The sequence below is a fragment of the Microtus pennsylvanicus genome, chromosome 10 (assembly GCF_037038515.1).
Source record: "Microtus pennsylvanicus isolate mMicPen1 chromosome 10, mMicPen1.hap1, whole genome shotgun sequence".
NCBI classification, from domain to species: Eukaryota; Metazoa; Chordata; class Mammalia; order Rodentia; family Cricetidae; genus Microtus; species Microtus pennsylvanicus.
Window position 1 is genome coordinate 85,986,141 of NC_134588.1, and position 18,805 is coordinate 86,004,945.

At 44.6% G+C, this 18,805-nt stretch overlaps 1 protein-coding gene across 19 annotated transcripts in view; it reads left to right on the top strand.

Annotated features, from left to right (window-relative positions):
* Positions 1–18,805, top strand: part of Erc2 (ELKS/RAB6-interacting/CAST family member 2) — an 885,961-nt gene that overhangs the window by 676,570 nt on the left and 190,586 nt on the right. For 11 of the 19 annotated variants that reach the window (XR_012912096.1, XR_012912098.1, XR_012912097.1 and 8 more), the window contains 2 exons: positions 3,532–3,679; positions 5,159–5,287. Coding sequence is in view for 13 of the 19 variants with exons in the window: in XM_075988882.1 (XP_075844997.1) it covers positions 3,532–3,679; positions 5,159–5,287 (277 nt within the window). In the remaining 6 variants the exon portion in view is untranslated. The remainder of the gene's footprint in view (positions 1–3,531; positions 3,680–5,158; positions 5,288–18,805) is intronic. The other 8 variants (XR_012912099.1, XR_012912100.1, XR_012912101.1 and 5 more) reach the window with 1 other exon arrangement.

The following is an 18,805-nucleotide window of genomic DNA, read 5'->3' on the forward strand; positions in this document are numbered from 1 at the left end:
TGAGAATTAAAAATTGATTTATTGGGACAAATTATGTGGCTCACTTGATACAGTGCTTATCAAGGCTACATAGTGCACCGGCTCAATTCCTGGCCATAGTAATAATGATAATAATATCATTATATCTGTGATTCATCATAATTCATCATAATATTATTGTATTCATAATGATTTTATTATTGTTATTGGGCTTTTAATAGTGTCATAAAAGAAAAAGTAAGTATTAAACACTTAAGATTCTAAATTTTAGGCTTCTGGGGTAAGAGGAAGCTTTAAATGCTGTCTTTGGGTTCTGGTAGCATCTAAAAGTTGCTGGTCAAGCCATGCACCATCCAACTTTGGAAGAGGAGAGTGGGCAAAGCGGGCAAAGGAGACACAGAAAGACTTGTTAGGAGATTCTCAACATTTTTCAAGTGGGAGTCGACCTGGATGGTCCCAGGCTTGCACATGTGAAAGCTGTGTGCCCCTCTGTGCCCTCAAGGCTGAGGATGACAGACAGGACATCATTCCTTCTAGGAAAATGTTTAAATCTACAGAGCTCTGGAAGCTTGTACCCGATGTTTCTTGGTGAGTTCCAGGATTTCCTTAGAGTCCTCTGCATTTACGCTGATGATGTCTTTGCGGGAGGAAGGATAACGTAGAAAGGAATAAGCAGGAAACTAGTCAAGGGAACTCCATGCCTCTCACACTCACCATTCAGGATCCTGGTGGATATACAGTATCTCAGGAGATATGGAGAGTTTGTGGCACCTCTAGTGATATGTAGCAGGCTCCCCGTGTCTAACGTGAGTGCAAGAGACGAGGAGAGACACCTATGCCAGAGATGAAATATTTTATTGCTTCAGGGATCAGCATTAGTGTGTTTGCATCTATTCCACTTTTTAGCTGGTCCCATAGAGATCAGATGAACGTCTTCACGCAGTTGTGTGTGTAACAGGAGAGCAACTCTGAGCTTAGGGATCTGGAAGAGGCGATGGCATGCCTGCTTTTGTAATAATAGGCAGTGGCATACCTGCCCAGTGCTCATCACTATGATATGGTATAGTAAACCTGTCTTGCCCTTTGACCCAGAAAGAGGCCACCTGTGTCTGTGAAGGCTCATTGCTGTGCACATATCCTGGAAAGATGATTTTACCAGAAAAGAAGGTAATACCTTCACTTCTAAAATGTATGAAATCATAAGACTCTTAATGAATGGTTTCCCAGCAACCTTAAATGTTTTTACACCACTAATTTTATCAGTATTTTCAGTGGCTTCATAGTCATAAAGAAATAATCATAGGGATTTACAAGCTTCCATTTTTAAGTAACATTCATGAAAAAAAATATTTTTGATGCCAGCCTAGGGTGGAGTAAAACATTGCAGGAACCTATGTGTTGTACCTGGGCCTGGTAGAAAGAATGAATGACTAACGGAGTCAATTACGAGGTTTAAATTAAGTATATCTGCTTTCCTTCCTGTATGTAAAAATTTGGTTCAGCCATTCAAAAACTAAAAATAAAAGTATTTTCAGTTCTCAGTCACCACTTTTAACAATGTATTTGTGAAGAGTCCATGGGTAGGTAATACAACTGGAATGTAAGCCTGTGCATATGGCCTGTCCCCACTGCGAAGTCCACGCAGATTCTTTGGCACAGCGTTTTTGAGAGATGTGTACACCTGTAGAGTGGTGAGCAAGTTCACCATCTTAACATGTAATCTGGTGAAGCCTGGTAAAAGCAGGTCTGCCATATCAACAGGTTATCCAGTGACGCTGGGTAAAAGCAGTTCTGTCATCTCAACACATTAGCTGGTGAAGCCGGGTAAAAGCAGGTCTTCCATCTCAACACATTATCCTATGAAGCCGGTACTGATGCTATTACAAGTATTCTGAGTTATACCAGTTTTTATTTGAAAAGTGGAGCTATTTCCTAATGTGCTCCACTCACACACCCATCAGCTTGAGCCTCTGATAGAAGCTCTTACTGCCAGGCATTAGTGGAGGACAGAAAGACCCATGCATGTCCCTGTCATGAAAAAGAGAGGGGAGGGGGGCAACCACAGGGGTCAGAGATTCAAATAATGACTACATTGTCCAAATATCTAGAAGAAGGCAATTCTGATGATAGGGTTAAGAAATGCAGCCCAGAAGCATGTCTTAGTTTAAAAATCAGGTTTTAGTCTTGGACTTAAGTGCATGAAAAGTTTCCAGTATCAAGGCTTTATTGGAGCTATGAGGTCTTCTGAAACATATAGGATGTTTCAGAAGTGACCCAGGGGGTAGGGGAAGAGAAGGAATCCATGAAACACACCTCAATAAAGCCATCTGCTTGTCAAAGGTTGTCCCAGACGATCCCACATTGCAGTTTGAAACAGTACATCTTGAAAAGTAGACTAAAGATTGGAGGAAACAGCTGGAGACTTCTAAGTAGGCCGTGGTCATAAGTAGATTAATTTATTATTTGTGCGTGCGTGCGTGCGTGCATGCGTGCGTGTGTGTGTGTGTGTGTGTGCATACAGGCACACATTTGTGCATGCATCCTTGAATGCATGATGATGTGGGAGGGTGTGTATGTATGCACAGTGGGCATGTGAAAGTTAGAGAACAGCTTGACGGAGCTAGGTTGCAGGAAGCTGAACTCTGGTTACTTTATCAAGCTTGTGACCCAAGTACCTTTAACTGCTGAACGATCTTGCTGTCCCTAGATTTCTTATTTTTGAAGAGGAAAAAAGAAGGCCAATGATGCTTTCAAAGTTTGTAAAAATAAAATAACAAGTGAACATATCTATTAGTAGAATCAGTGTTTGAGCACTGAGAATAAATGAGGTCTCAAGTTCATAGGCATCACAAGTAGTAAGCATGAGCTATCCTGTCAAGTGGTGAAGGGTACCATGGGGAACAGGATGATGTGACAGAATCCAAGCAGGGACTCAGGGTGACAGGTGGGGCAGCTGTGAAAGCTGCTAACTGAACAGACTTCTCTGCAGAATACACATTTGGACTGGAATCTCGAGGCAGAGGAGCTGCGTGACACAGGCAAGGTCTCCGAAATGAAAACAAGGGTCACACTCACTGAGTCAATTGAAAATGGAAAGGAGACCCTTGGGCAGATCTCTACCTGGCATCAGAAACAAAGAGTCATATGAAAAACATCTCACATGATAGTGAATCTGCTGCCTCCTTTTTTGGGGTTGCCTTGGAGACAGAGAGTTTTACTTGGAGGATGGATGGATGGGTTGATGGATGGATACAATTGTGTTAGGAATAGATACTTATCTTGACCCCTCCCATTTCTCATTTGTCACTGTATCTCTGAAGCCTTAGAAAGAACTCTTATATCAGATGACACAATGAGCCAATCTTAGTGATTCTGACCCAGCTACTTTGTCCACCTGAGAGCCAGGTGTAGCTCATCTTACACACTGTGTATAATTCTTTCCCACAGAGCTGAGTCTGTGGCTCAGTTGAATTACAAATGCCAATTATTTGAAGACTTTTATTGTTGTTTTTCATTTTGCAAAAAGAATCACAATCATCTTTATCTTACCAGACAGGAAGCACTTCTTGCGGCCATTAGTGAAAAAGATGCAAACATTGCCTTGCTGGAATTGTCTGCCTCCAAAAAGAAAAAGACCCAGGAAGAAGTCATGGCTCTGAAGCGAGAGAAAGACCGGCTGGTGCATCAGTTAAAGCAGCAGGTGGGGCGTCCTGCACGCAAGGTGTGTCTTGCTGGGTCTGGGGCCTCGGTGCTTTCCCTGGGTTTTGCTGTTCTTCATTCTCCCATGCCCATTCTGCAGCTCAAGCAGCTACAACCAGGTAGGAGCAGAACGGCCTGCACTGTTGCTAGAACACCACGTTACCGCTTCTCTGTTGATGTGCATGCGGCTGGGCTTGTGTGGCCTGCAACTGGCATCGCTTTTCTTTCTTTTGTATTCGCATCATCCTCCAGAAGTAGCTCTCAGCTCTCTCCCTTTCAGTAGCTTCCCACTTCTAGTTAAACCCGAGAAATGCCTAGTTAAACTCTGGGCACTATCTTCCACTTCGGTCTTGCTCACTTTCCGGGCTCTGTGACGAACCTGCTCATCTAGTTCAAGAGGTTCCTTCCCTCTCTACTTCCAGCTTGTGTTCTCCAGCTGTTTCCTCCAGGATCTTTCGGTGAAGGAGCATCTCCCAACTCTAGTCCCCCTAGACTAGGCTTAGAGACCTGCCTGCCATGATCCATTCTAATTTAAAGTTATCTTTTGGGCCCCTTTATCCTTTATTTCCTTCTTACGGCCATTTTGTTCGTCTTAGAGAAATAGAAGGAGGGAGAATCCTAACTTTTACCGAAAGCTCTTTGCTTGAGGGAGGGCTCTCCGGAAGGAGCTTGAGAAGAAATAATTGTACCTGAAGTAACTGGGAAGCCATCTCTGAAACCTGTAGATGATCTTTCTTCACCGTGTGTAACTTGGCAAAGGACCAAGGAGTAGCTCATTGGTGGGGAATTTGACTAGCCCTGTGTTCTCTCCCCACCATGGGTTGGAGGTGGAGAAATCACTTTTATATATAATGAGGACTTGGGTAGAGCAGTGGCTAAGCATATCCATTCATATTCTTACTTTATCAAGCCTACTCAGCTCAAGGATATATGGCCGCCACATTTCAACTAGAACCCGTGGGACTTTCTGAATGGCACATGGTCACTATGTAGAATGTCTCCATGGATTTGGGACCCTGGGCCTGACTCTTTACCTGCTAAGATGAACTCTACTGGACATAGTACCTGGAATAAGCCTCCTTACCTTGCACAATGCCATCTCTTTCCCTCACTGGGAAGGAAAAGGCATTCTTTGGCAGTGAGCTTGAGTCCATTTCCCATAGGACTGCCTTGCTGAAAGACAGAGAAAGAACCCTGCCATGCCTGGGCAACCTTCTCCTTGCAGAGGGAGGGTCTCAGTTGCTGCCAGACATTGGGGTCATTCCACGGAGTGGCATGCCTCGCTAGCATTGTTCCCGGGGCTCGGGGACTGCTTATAACTGACCTCTGTTTGGGGCTGTGCATCTTCTTCATTGGGTTCTCCAACCACCTGGCCTTAGTAAGTCAAGATGAGCCTCTTTCTTTGCTTTCCCCTAATTTTTTTCCTGAGCACCTAGCGCCCTCCCCTCCTGCACCTAACCATTGTAGCTTTCTCCCACAGGTCTATAGGCCTAGGAAACAGCCCCCGTGCTCAAATATACCGTGCAATTGTGATGCTGGCTACAGCCCAGATTTTACGGCCAAGTACCACGGCTCCAGCTACGATGCACACATGAGCCAAAGGTCTCAGGTCAGTCAGCTGCTAAGGAGACACACCCCACTGTGGAGGGGGGGAATATAGAAGAACTACTTTTATCTTGATTGTCACCTGTTGTGCAGACTTCTAGGATTTGGTGGCCATAAAGGCTGGGACCACACAGAAGACAACATCATTTTGTGATCTGTAGTATCATTTTATTGGTTTTATTTTTCTCAGCGGTTCCAAACGTGGTGGCCACCCTTCAGAGTCAAATAGCTTGGTCAGGCTGCCAAGCAGGGGTGGGGGCAGGAGAGGTACAGCCAATCACAGGGGATTGCTTTTCCTTTCCAGCTCTTTGGCACATTTTTCTCCGTATCACTTCTACCTTTCTCAGTTCTTTGTTTTTTTTTTTAATTAAGCTGCTTTTTTTCTCTCTTTTTCAGCATCCTAACTGCTTTCACAAATGCCAGTAAGAACTGAGGGGAACCGCATAAAGCCTTTATTCTTGAGGCAGGTTCAGCTTGGGGGTCATAGGACTCTTGGAAATCCTAACTGTGTGAGTTAGGCAAAGTTGGGAGGGTTTTCATGGTGAAAGGAAGAGCAAAGAAGGAAGTCAGATTCCCTGGTGACACGCTCAGCCTTGAAATCCTTCCTCCTACCCCACCTACCACACGGTGATAAAAATCCCATATTTGGGTATCTTCGTTGCAAGTGATTATGACTCTACGAATAATCGTTCATTTACTTGAAATGTCAGTTCTTTCTCCCTTTTGTTGTGTTTGCTGTGGTATGGGCTATGTGTTCACAGCCCCTCGGGGATTTATTTTCATTTATCTTCATAGCAGCTCTGCACATATGGGGCAGAATTTTCTCCTTGTTAAGGGGACACAACTCAGGTTCACGGGTGTAGAATTATTATCCAAAGACCCACAGCTGGTAGTATGCCTTGGGCTTTAGGACTATCTACCATCCCCAAAACACACACCCCATCACATGTGGAAAGAAATCCTGAGGGACAACTAACAAGATATTTCCAGAAACTGTGAAGTTCCAGTACTTTATAAGTCATTGCTTAAACGCCCAGGTAAGACTTCCACCAGTGCCAGCCTGGAGTTCTTAGGCCTCGGTACTGGATTGCCTTAGAAGTTAGTCTTAGTTGTGAGTTCCTATCATGTGCTGGGATTGAGTCTAAGGTCTTTGCATGCACTCACTCATCAAACTCCAATGAACTGGGGGCTTGGGGCACTCAGAGAGAGGAAGACAGTGTCCAGAGAGGCTAAGCTCTTTGCTTAGGCCACGCAGTCTTCAGTGGTTTTTACGGAAGACGCTCATGGTTGAACTGCTTTCTTTGAATCTGTTATGTAGACTGATTGTTATCTCTCTGAATGATTTCAGATATCTCCCTGATCTTCATTTTCTTCCTTTGTGTATCAGGCTAATAAACTGATCCGGAGACTTGAGTGGTTTAGAGTGCCTTGCACACGCCTGGCACGTAACGAGTGTTCTATTTATGTATGTGGCCTCTTCCTTCTGCTATTGCTACTGCTGCATGACTTCTAATTACCAGTATCGCCAGTCCTTGGTGACAGTTTAATTTTTTATTCCTTGCCACTGCAGAGCACCCCACTGAGAGTTGCTACTCGCTGAGAACAAACTGAGGAAGTATGGTGGAGAGCAGACCGGGACTAGCACCTAGTCTTTCCAGTGCCCTCCCCCTAACGCGCAAGCGCTGGAAGAGCATGGGGCAGACATGTCAAGACCCCTGGACCCCAATCTCAGCTCAGTCTGATGAGTCCCATGCTACTCATTAAATTTCCTTGGTTTGTGGGCTCAGCCTGTGGAGATAGATACTGACGAGGAAAAGTGAGCCTTAGGTAGCTCTTGTTTTCTCCTCTTGGGTGACTGGGGAGAACATTTGTCTCTCAGAAGCAAGGAAAATGGAAGTTAAGGAAGGTTGTGGGGTCAGCTGCTTTTGTGTCTGAGGCTTTCTGGTTCATGAGAGAAACCATGTTATACAAACTGCCATTTTAGTCAGTGTATCTTGTACCAAGGAAGTCTCTCCACTGTTCAGTCCTGGGTGACTGGACAGAGTGGTTCATTTAGCCATCCCCAAGGTCACTGAACCATGCTAAGCACAAACTGGACATTCAAAGATCATTTCTTGTGGGAATGTATGATTGCTAGATTCTAAGTACCATACCAACAACTACTACTACTATTACTACTACTACACACATGCATACACACATACGCACACATGCACACTGTTGTCTTTTTTTTCTTATCAGCACTCAACCAGCTTATGTTCTTTATGCCACGATCTCTGCAAGGAGCTGGGGGTTCATCTGTTTCCCTACCATGATGAGAAAGGCATACATCATCTTGATTTGAAATTTCCCAAGCCAACATTCCAAGAGGCCAGATGACTTAACTACCATCATAGCACCCTGCAGTGCAGACCTGGGCTCCAAGGCTGGTAGAATGCTATGCCTTAGCTCCTGCTAGGCTGAACACTGTGGTATGCTTGACCTTCTTTAGCTCCCCTGGGTATTAGGATAAAGACAACTAGACCCAGTAGGCTCCTTAGCTTGAACGAACCATTGGTCCCATATTTCACAGGTATCAGCCAATTCCAGTATTTCAGATCATAAAGAAGAGAAAGGCTTGGTTTCTTGGTGAAACCGAGTTCCCTATAGGTATTTGACTTGTACTTGGGGGCAGGGAATTAAAACTAAAGTAAATAAGAAAAGCTTCTTCAGGAAGGAGAACTTTGAGCAAAGGTGAAACAGAAGAGAGAGAAGGAGTCTTGCAGGTCTCTGGCATAGTAATAGTCCATGAAATGGACAACCTGTGTAAAACCCTTACATAGGATTCAGTTCAGGAAGCAGTAGGCAAGCCAGTGTTCTGCTAGGGGTGAGCAAGAGGACAGCTACCAGAGCAGGAGAGAGCAGCAGATGGAAGTGAGGAAGAATGGGATGTAGTGGGACACAGCAAGATATGTGTGTGGGGTGAAGTGAGCTCTGCATGACTCTGGTATAGTGTCTGCTAAAAGAGACCTTCTCTGGGCTAGACATTCTCAACAATCAAGAAGTAGAATAAACACAGCCCAAGAGCAGAGCCTGGTCCCTCCAACACATACATCTCAGCATCCAGTGATGCAGCTTCCCAGGGTCCTCAGGAGTTGGCTTGCATATTTAGAAGCATTGCCACTTCCAGTGAAGCTACAGTAAAGACTCACACCAGTCTGTCACATGTCCTGAGATTTTCAGTTTGTCCTAGAGCAAAGCATTTTGTCAGAATGCTCCCCTCACTGACTGGCAGCCTCAGCACTAAGCCTGCTCGCAGACTGCTGCACCTTCCTGTGGTGCTGTGGTCTAAGCCTAGAAGTATAGCTGGCAGCTGGGCCATTCCTGCCATCAATGAGCAGAACAGAATCTTCTCTAAAGATCAGTCTCATTTTGCTCTCATTACCCTCCAGCCTTGACTACTGAAACCCTTGCTTGCTTCTCCTTGTTGAAGGGATAAAGGCTGAGACCAGTGTACACCGTACACATGCCATTCCATTGGCCAAGAATACTTTGCCCTCTTTTCTTCACTTGCTCTTTCATTCCCTCTCACTTCTTCAGGAAAGCCTCCTGGAGTCTTTCCAACTGGGTCACAGCCTCCATTTTACCCCTTTACCCTGTTTACATGTCGATTTCTTAGCACTTGTAACAGATGAATTTTTGCCTTGCTACTTTATGATCTCCAATCAAGAAGGTGACCTTGTGACCTTTTTGTTCACCGTATCTCCTGGCCCAGCACAACTGCAGGCTTATAGTATACTTTTAGCAAGCACTTGTTCCGTGCATGAATGGATGAGAAATGGGGCATTGGTAGTATCGCATTCCCTTTGGTCAATACTTCACCTCTTAAGTCTCACTCGAGGGTCCTAGACTCTCCTGAAGGTGGTAGAGAGGTCAAAAGGGTACTTCCCCTTTTCTGCTGCATCATAAGGCGCTTGCTGGAGCCTTGTCCCATGCCCAGAGCATTTGAAAGGGTGGTTAATTTGAGCCCTTCATCCAAATCTCTTAACCTTGTTCTCCTTTGAATCCCTTCCAGCGTCCTGGGTCTTTCTTGAGTAAAATGTCACTCAGCTCCCAGATGTAGCAGAGGATTCTCATTAGACAGGGACCCCCTCCATTCCAACGCTGGCAACTCCTGAGAGTCTCATAAATCAACTTGCTGAGAAATACCTTAACTCCTCTTAAACAGCTGTCAGGAAAGCCAGAGGTGATATAAAGTGAGTTCAGAAATTCCAGCTATGCCTGCCAATGAAGGAAGCCTATGATACTCCTTGAGTGTTGACACTGAGTTTCTAGGAGTGAGGGAGCCCTGCAGATTAGCCTTCTGTTTCCCATTGCAGTTTTAAAAAGAAGAGAAAAGATGAGACATAGTGTGGTAGAGGAGGCACGGAGTCAATCTAACTTTTATTTTCTTCGCATTGCCGCTCCTTCACAAGCATACACCTCTAATGATATACCCCACCTCTTTAAAAAAATCTGGCTTCCAGATTTGTGCAGGGGAGTGGCTCTCAACTGGGAATGAGTTAAGTTTTGTTGTTTTTTTTTCTTCCTCTAGGGAGTTCTTAAAAATTATCGAAAATTACTATCTTTTGGTCTTTGGTGTCTTGCATCTAGCCCCAGCCCCCAACCCCTTTCCTTTGCCCTTGAAAAAAAGGGGGGCTGACTTCAAAATAATTAATTCTGAAACCATTGGATTTGCCTGCTGCTAAAGGGTTTTTGAAGAAAGCTTAAATCTAAATCTTACCCCCTAAGCCTTATTCCCAAATGCTTCCCTGTTGCTGAAGCACTGATAGGCACATCCTTGATGAAAATGCCTTTTTAAATGAGGGCCAGACACCATTGTTTAGGGAAAATTAGAACCAGCTTATTTCTCAGAACCAGTTAGAATACTTCTGAGATCAGATAGATTGTGCTTGGGTTCTGTTTTCCTTTCCTTCCAGATCTGGGCATCGCTCTGAGCCATCAGGAAATAAGCAGGTCAGTTGGGAGCAGGAAGGCGTTAAAGGAGAAGACAGGCCCACTGGTTCAGTTTTCCCAGAGTGGCAGGGAGGGCCTGTGTCTTGGTAAACATTTGGTCGGTCATGCCAGGTTATCACAGGATACTCTGTTAGGGCACAATCTCCCCTGCCTCCCTTGGGTTGTCTAAAAGTCAGGAATGTCTCAAGGATTAGCTAAACAGAAATGGCCATTCATGGCAGAAGAGAGAGGCACCCTGGAAAGTGACCAGGAGAGAGCTTCTTGAGGCTGGGATCCTAGTCACAACTGAATATGAGCCTGACTTGAGCATGTTGAGATGAAAGCCAAATGCAACCCATTGATCAGCCAGCTCTGTCCCCTCCCATTGAGAGTCAGGAACTCTATTGTTCACTTTTGTTTCTCTTGCATTGTATGTAGATGACTATTATAGTGCGTGGGGTAAGCACAATTAAACAGCAATAGAGGAGCTCCATGTAGCAGGGTTCCCATAGCCTCTTGTTGTGCTTGGATGAGCTCCAACAAAGCTTGATTTGATCCCAGCATTGTAATGCATCACAGACCTACACCAGATTGAATTGCCACAATGCAAATGCGTTGGTTGTTCCAGCCTACTCTCACTGGGTTAAGATGTCCCTTTTCCCCTGATAGGATGTAGCCACATCTCCATCTTTGACTTCAGTGCATTGGGCTGAAGAATGCTACAGGGAACCCCCTTCAAACATGCTCAGATCCCTTTTCCAAGGTCAAAGGCTGGATGTTCCCAAGAAGGCAAAACCCAGTGTTATGAAAAATGTTTTTGTTGTTGTTGTTAATATACTGTATTTTGACAGGATTCTGGTTTGCTATCTCAGCCTGCATAATTTCCTTCTCCTACGCTAATGCCTCAACTTCAGCACTTAAGGAATTTATTTGTCCCACCACCAGTGCAGCCCAGAGTATTTTCAAAGACTGGGGAGGCCAACTATTTTCTGTTATCTGTGTGTTCCTCCAGACCTTCTTACAACATCTTCTTAGACCATGAAAGAGGTGCTGGTGGACCACCTGTGAGTCTGGTCAGAAAGTCATGTGAACAGGTTAGCTCCTGTTTATAGACTTTGGTGGAGAACCTCTAGCATATGTCGGCACTCTAACCTAGGAGACAATAACTTCATCCTTGAGCACTGATTGTACAGTTATGGTTTCTACCACCACTAAAGCCGCTCATGAAAGAGACAGGGCAAATTTCTGCTGCTTGGAGGTTTTCTGTTTGTTTGTTTCTTTGTTGTTGTTGTTGTTGTTTAGTATTTCCTTGCCCACAGGATCAAAGAATGCTTCTTGCAGAAGCAGAAATTGCTGAGGTGTCTGATGAGAAGCCTGTCTTTTGTGACAAATCCCCGTCTAATTTGGGTGCTTCCTATTATATGTCAAAGTTCCTAGAATAGGTATTTCTAGTTGTTAGTATTTGGTTATGAAGGGGCCCACTTTTAAAAGGTTCTTGTGTTGAAGGCTTTGGGGGAAAGTAGAGACTAGAACCTATTTGAAGAAAGCAGATCACTTGGACTTGCCCTTAGAAGACATACCTTTTCTCTGATATTCCACTTGCATCCTGGCACCCATTAGGGGAGTAACTCTGCTCTCCTTGACCCTTTGCCATCTATGCTACTTCACACAAGTGGCAAACGGTACAGCCCGCAGATAGGCACTGAAACAGTGAGCCATGCTAATTTTTCATCCTTTAAAACCTTTTCTCTCTGGTGTATGTCACAGCGACAAAGAATAGCATTATGCTTTTAGCTTATGTTTGGTTTTCTTCGGTAGAACAACTTGAATAAAGCAGCTTTACCATTATGTTCTCCTGTTTATGGAAAAGCATGGAGCTAGAAGGCAAAATCTGTAATCTGGACACTTGTGGGAGGGAGTCTGAACCGAAAAGATTATGAGTTCTGGGGCAGCCCAAGCCATATGTTTCAAAAACAAAATAAAAATGAAATTTTATTGAGGAGGCAAATATAAGATGTATGTGGGGACTGGGTCTGAGCAGCTTGCCAACTTCCGTGATTTGAAGCTCCCAAATAGTACCTCTATGTTGGCAGAACACACCAGAATAGTAGGCTTAGGGAACCAAACAAAACTGTGTGCAGATGCCAAGAAGATCTCTCACTGCACTTCTCTCTCTCTCTCTCTCTCTCTCTCTCTCTCTCTCTCTCTCTCTCTCTCGTTTCCTCCCTCTCCCCTCCCTCTCTTCCTTCTTCCTTCCCTCCCTCTCTCTTATTCAAATTGCACATCTGTGCTCTATTTTTAAACATTTATTCTTTAAGTGATAACGCATGTTTTACCAAGCCTCTTATTGGATTAGACATGTTTGAAATCCCCTCAACTTTAACCTCTTCATTACCGCCTCCAACAAATGCAGGTCGACCACCAGAGCAGAGTGCAGATAAGATGTCTCCACATCAGCACACAGCATCATAAGGGACAAGTGAACCATCAGGTTTTTGGGGTTTGTCAAGGTGCCGATGCTATAAGGAGAAGGAATTCAATTGTCACATTGTGTTGACGTATGGATCTTAGGGTGACGTTGTGTAAAGGCTTGCGTGGTACAATTTTCTTCATCATTACTTTAATGTGCACATTTTAGACTGGAGTAATTGGTTTGGAATTCAACTTGGTACAGAATATATATTTTTATATATATATATATATATATATATATATATATATATATATATATATATATTCCCTCATTTAATTCTCCAGGAACCTTGAAACCCAGGTACTAAGAATCCTATCTAGAGATGCAGAGACAAAGAACGGGACTGTGTGGTGCCAGTTCTAGGAAAGGGTAGAAGCAGAACCCAGGCAGGTCTCAAACCAAACCTCTTGCATACTCTGCACAGGAGATGATGCAAAAGAGAGAGAGAGAGAGAGAGAGAGAGAGAGAGAGAGAGAGAGAGAGAGAGAGAGAGAGAGAAAGAGAGAGAAACAAGAAGCATAGAAAGATTCCTTCCGTGACTCCGAGCACTCATTCACACTCATCTGGATCCAGCGTGATCCCAGGCTTTCCTGTGCCGGCTTTAGAGGGTGCCCTGTCTCTTCCTGTCACCAGATCCTGACACCAGGGATCCCATCAGGAGTGCTGGATTTCCTGAGATGTTGGTACCTGCCTGCCCATGGCTGCAGGGTTTTGATCTCAAGGTAATTGCTTAGAAGATTTTCTCTTCGGTGGTTTTCCAACTTCTTTCTCATCATTTGACATATTTAAAAAACCGGTTTCTCCTGATCCTGATGTCCCCATCCCTGTCCCTCTCCCCCATTCCTTCTCTGCACCCCTCCCTACTCCTCATAATTAAAAGTCCTTTCAGGCTGTCTTCACCTTATCATTTCAAATGAATGAGGAAAATTCCCAGCTTCCTGCCCTTGTGTCTTCCTGAAGCTGAACTTCAGAATGGGTGAAAAGCTCTGGCTTTGTGCTTCACCCCCTCAGTAACCGTGTCCAAGCCACACCATGCTGCCGTGGATCTGCACTGTTCTGCAGGCCAGTCTGCACTGTCCTGGGCTTGTGCAGGGTTGCAGGCAGGCACCACGCAGAAAACTGCGCACAGGCGTAAATCACATCTTCTTCTTGCTTATTTGACTCCATCTTAACATGCTGGCTGTGTTGCTGTTGTTGACTCTGCAATAAGCTAGACAGCAAATGTAAAGGTTTCGGACTCTCTTGTGTTCAATGTTTTTTACTGATTTGTATACGATTCAATTGTATAGCCATTTCTACATGAACTTTTCTATGGTAGAAAGCATGTCAATATTTTGGTGTAGAAATAATATATCCTCATTAGAAAAACTTCAAAAAAATCTAAAGAAAAATTTGGTATCGTTCATAATCCCACCGCTCAGAAGTAACTGTCATTAAGATTCACAGCTTCCTACATTCCATTGTGCAGACATTGGTCTGTAGACGAGACACGCAGAAGAGTGCAGGTTTCGCTGTCTCTCTGTACATTCATATTGTGTGTGTTTCCTGACTCCCCCTGAAAGCTATCAAACGCAGATTATTTCTTATCATTCCCCTGTACTTGGGGGTTTTTATTTGTTCCTAGTTTGTGCTCTTATAATCACACTGTAATGAACATTTAAATATGTAGCCTTTTTAATTATTTCCCTGAACCCCAAAGTGGAGTCATTGAAGTTGGGGTTGCTTATTGAAGATTTTATAATATTGAGGATAGCTCTCTTCTGTAAATACATCTCTCATTTGCTAATGCTGATGCTTAGGCCACTGGCAACTTTTTACTTCAGTCTTTCCAGACTCTATTCTAAATACATGCCACTAACCACTGTGGGAAGGCTACTGCTAGGCTCTTCCAGTGGCCGGGGAACTGAGAGAACCAAGACAGAGGGAGGGTTTGGGGGGGGTAAGAAGGCAAGTGTTAATTGAGCATGTACTATGTTCCTGGTGCTGCTCTGGACTCTGAGGATGTTCCAGTGAGCAAAACAGACAAAAGCCCTTACCCGAGGGAGTTCATCTCCTAATGGCTGAGACAAAGAAGAGGCAAATATAAACATCTAACAAGAGTCGTGCAGTAATGGCTAGTTCAGTGGGAAAACCTAACGCTGATGTTTTCTGAAGAACTTCAGGATGGGGATCCCTGAGAAAGATACATTGAAGGAAGACTACATAAAATAAAGGGATTGTGGGGGGGAGCACTCATGTGGAGCACTCAATGAATACACTTAGCCAGAAGGCTTGAGTCCATTCTTCAGTCTGCTCCCCAAGTGCAGTTACCGAGTTGACAAGGTGGGGGAGCCAGAACCCTACAACACCACTGTTTAAATGAGATTTATTTATTTATTTATTTAGTGCATACAACAGCCCAAGCTCAGCTGGCTTATCTTGACCCTAATATGGTCGTTAGAAAATGCCTGCTGAACACAGCCCACGAAGTCAGCATCTTAGTGCTCCCTGACACCGTCTGGTAATGGAACCGTGTGCAAGGGTTACAAGTTCAGATCACAGGGAACACTATCATCCCAGAAAACATGAGACTTTGCAAGAATGGCACCTCAGAAGGCCAAATGCAGGACTGTGCTTATGTGTTGTCCAGAAACCTCCAATTAGCTGCTCATCCTGTGGCTGCCTTACTTCCTCTTTCTCTTGGGCAAGCCCACCTAGAATTACAAACACAGCCTGTGGCCCAACCATCAACTCTGCCTTCTGCAGGCTGGAGTAAGAGAGAGGTTTTGAGATCACAAGGTCAGGCCATTTCTATTGTCAGGCTTTCTGGGTTTGGGGTCTGTGACTGGCTTTCTAAGTTTAGATGACAAAGATGGTTCACATCACCAGGAAGGTCCCGGCAGGTATGGAAGGTTCAGGATCTAAAAGTAGAACTGAGAAGTGTGGTTCTGGCCCAACTCTCTTCCCAGCACCCTGGGAAACTTGGGTAGTGCATTTGACGTGTCTCTCAAGGACTCAGTGCCGATCTGTACAGCAAAGAGGATGAGCTCACCAACCTCCCAGATCCTCAGAGCTTTGGTGGTGCCGAGATTGATCCATCACAGGCACACTCACAGCACGTGGTACACAGGTTAAGGCAGTGTTGACCTTCATAGAGCTTACAATCGAGGAAGAAGGATGCACTGTTCCACAGCTAGTGCTTCTTAGATGAGCAATATGCCAGGCACAATGGTGTCCTTTGGTTTATTTTCTTGCAGCCCGCACAGAAGGTTGAAGATGTCAGGTGATCATCGCCATGCCCAGTTTGCAGATAGTGAAATCAGTCAGAGTGCTGATGAGCTGGCTCAACCGCTCCACAGAGGAGGGCTCCACTCTCCACGTCCTTCCGTCCTTCCATTCCTCCCAGGGTTCAGCTGCTTCTTCTTCACAGGCAGTCTTTGAGGAGTTAGTGAGAGTAGGGAGGGAGGACTCAAAGCTTACTCCTTTAGCAAGTGTAATCTGGACTCGTCTCCTCTTGCTGAATGGATGAGAATGAATAAGTCAACTTGCCTTTCTGTAAAATGGGTTTATTGCTTGCTATTTGACCCACAGAGATGTGTGATTTAAAACATTCTGTGCATGACCCTATTTTAAAAGCCATGCAAGTTCTACACCGGTGTGGGAATGTGCAGATGGGGCCTGGCATGGGCTTTCATGCAGTGTCATAGGAATGATGATTCCAAACGATCTCTTTTGACAGTCTCTCAACACAGGCCAAAGTCCACTTGACCTGTTCTCTGACCAAGGAGGAATTTGAGCATGAGCATTCATAAACAGATCCCCTTCCTCTGCTTTTCAGGGTGCCAGAATTCCCCTCTTCTCCTTTTCGGTATACCAGATCATGAATTATCAAAATTACCATAAATGAAGCAGAAAGAATACACATGGTTTCTTTGTTTTGTTTTGTTTTGGGGGGCGGGGTGAGATAGGGTTTCTAGGTGAAACAGTCCTGGAACTTGCTTTGTAGACCAGACTGGCCTCAAACTCACAGAGATCCACCTGCCTCTGCCTCCTGGGTGCTGGGATTAAAGGTGCCACCGCTGCCAGCTCACACATGGTTTTTTAAAAAACTAGATGAATATGGAGTGTTTCCTTCTGAGAAAGGAATTCCATCTCTCCCATCCCTGATCATGCGTGTCCAGGCAACAGGAGGCCTGTTGGGCCAAGGGTTTCTGAGGCTTTCAGAGCTGAGATTTGGCTCTCAGGAAAAGCCTGTGCGTTCCTGGGCTTTCTAATGATGCAACCCTTGGTGAGGCAAGGGAGTAACCAGTTGATATTTTGGAGAGTGAAGCAGTGTCTCTAAGGGATTATGTTTTATGAAGCTGGGACACTGAAGTGTTGCTGATTTATCTTAATAGCAGATACAATGAGCGAATGTCCCAGTTGCCTCTTTGTGCTTTTGGCAAGTCTAGATAGAAGTGGAGTGGAGCAGACCCAGCCAGAGCTGCTAGCCCAAGGTTTAGGAGTCCTAATCTTCCCAGCTCCAAAGATGTGCTTTTAAGATCGCTTCTGGAGTCATCCAAGCTGCAGGTGGACACTTTGTCTTGGCCAAGGACAAGGCAGGTTACATTATCAAGCTTTCTGCTCTCAGACAATTTGCTTCGACTTGCAAGGAAATGACCAGGCTTAACACTGTGGCAGTGAGTTCCTTAAGATTAGTTACCAGTTCTGGCTCGTGGGTGCTGTTGCTGTGTAAAGAAACTTTCCTTTGTCACACAAGGAGCCTCCAGTTTGTCATACACATGATAAGGGTTCTCAGAGGACGCAGCACAGCAACTGCTGTGTCAGAACTGGAATCAGACCATGCTGCACCCAGGGCCTTAGAATTTGGAATATAAATTATGTCAAATCCACGTTCAGTGCTATAACATTTGCTAACCCCTATCAGATATGGATAAGTTCTCATGGCTTAATTTGGCATATTGAATCCATTCTTCAGATTCTCTTTGGGGATGGAAAAGGAAATACACAACTCCACTGTAATTTTTCTTTTGTTTCTTCAGAATGGGACATAATTTTTTATTGTTAACTGGTGGAAAGAGATGAATCACAGCCAACTATGGCTTGCCCCCACAGGAGAAAAGTATCAGACTATAGCTGAGAACATATTCTTTGAAATGAACCAGAATATCTGAGTTTTGTAATTTCTTCCCATTTAAAAAATAAACCAAACCATGCTATTGAGAAAATATTAATGTTCTGACCAAGACCAAAAGAGTGAAGGAAGCAGAAAGCTAAGGCTTCTCTGAGGAAAATACTAGAATGCTGTGTGATGAATCCCACACAGCAACTTCATGGCAACTTCACTGAGGACAGAGGAAGCCCACCAGGGTAAGACAGAGTAGCCTACTAACGTTGGTCTTTCCTTCTTCCAAGGAGAGGTCAAGAAGTTGGCTGTGAGCCAGGCATCCCGCACGCCTGAACCAGGTCTGCTCGGGCACCACCTCAGGCAGATCCTGTCATTTTGCTCCCACTGCTGCTACTGAATCTAGAAAATATGCTTGGAAATAGGTTCTCCTCTTTTGGCCAGGACAGTTGCATGCTGAAAGCCACTGCTGAGTGTTTGAAATTGCTTGGGTCAGAAGCAATTATCCCTTCCCTCTTCTTTGATCTCACAGGGTTTGGTGGTCAGTCACTCCTCATACACTGGAGTCTCTAGAGGGTGATGGCTCTGTCTGGCTTTTGAGGTGACTGAATCACGCGGTCTTGCAGATGAAAAAAATATTTAAATGGGCTTGTTGTAGTCATGATTACAATTTACACTTTGCTTCAGCAGAACTGCTTTATAGACTTTTATGAGTTAAGGATCTTCTGGGGCAAATCCACAAGGAGAAAGCAGGTACTTTTTAAACCCTTCAGTGCTTGCTGGAAGAGTGGTCTTATATGGTCTTTTAGCTGTACCTTCCTGTCAGCCTCTCCCAAAAACAGAACCTTAAATTGTCCTATCTCCATGTAAAAATTGGATTTAACAAAGACAGGAACAGTCCCTGTGTACTGTGTGCAGAGCCAAATGACTTTTGAAGGGTCCCTGGAACCCAGATAAGAATAAAAACCACA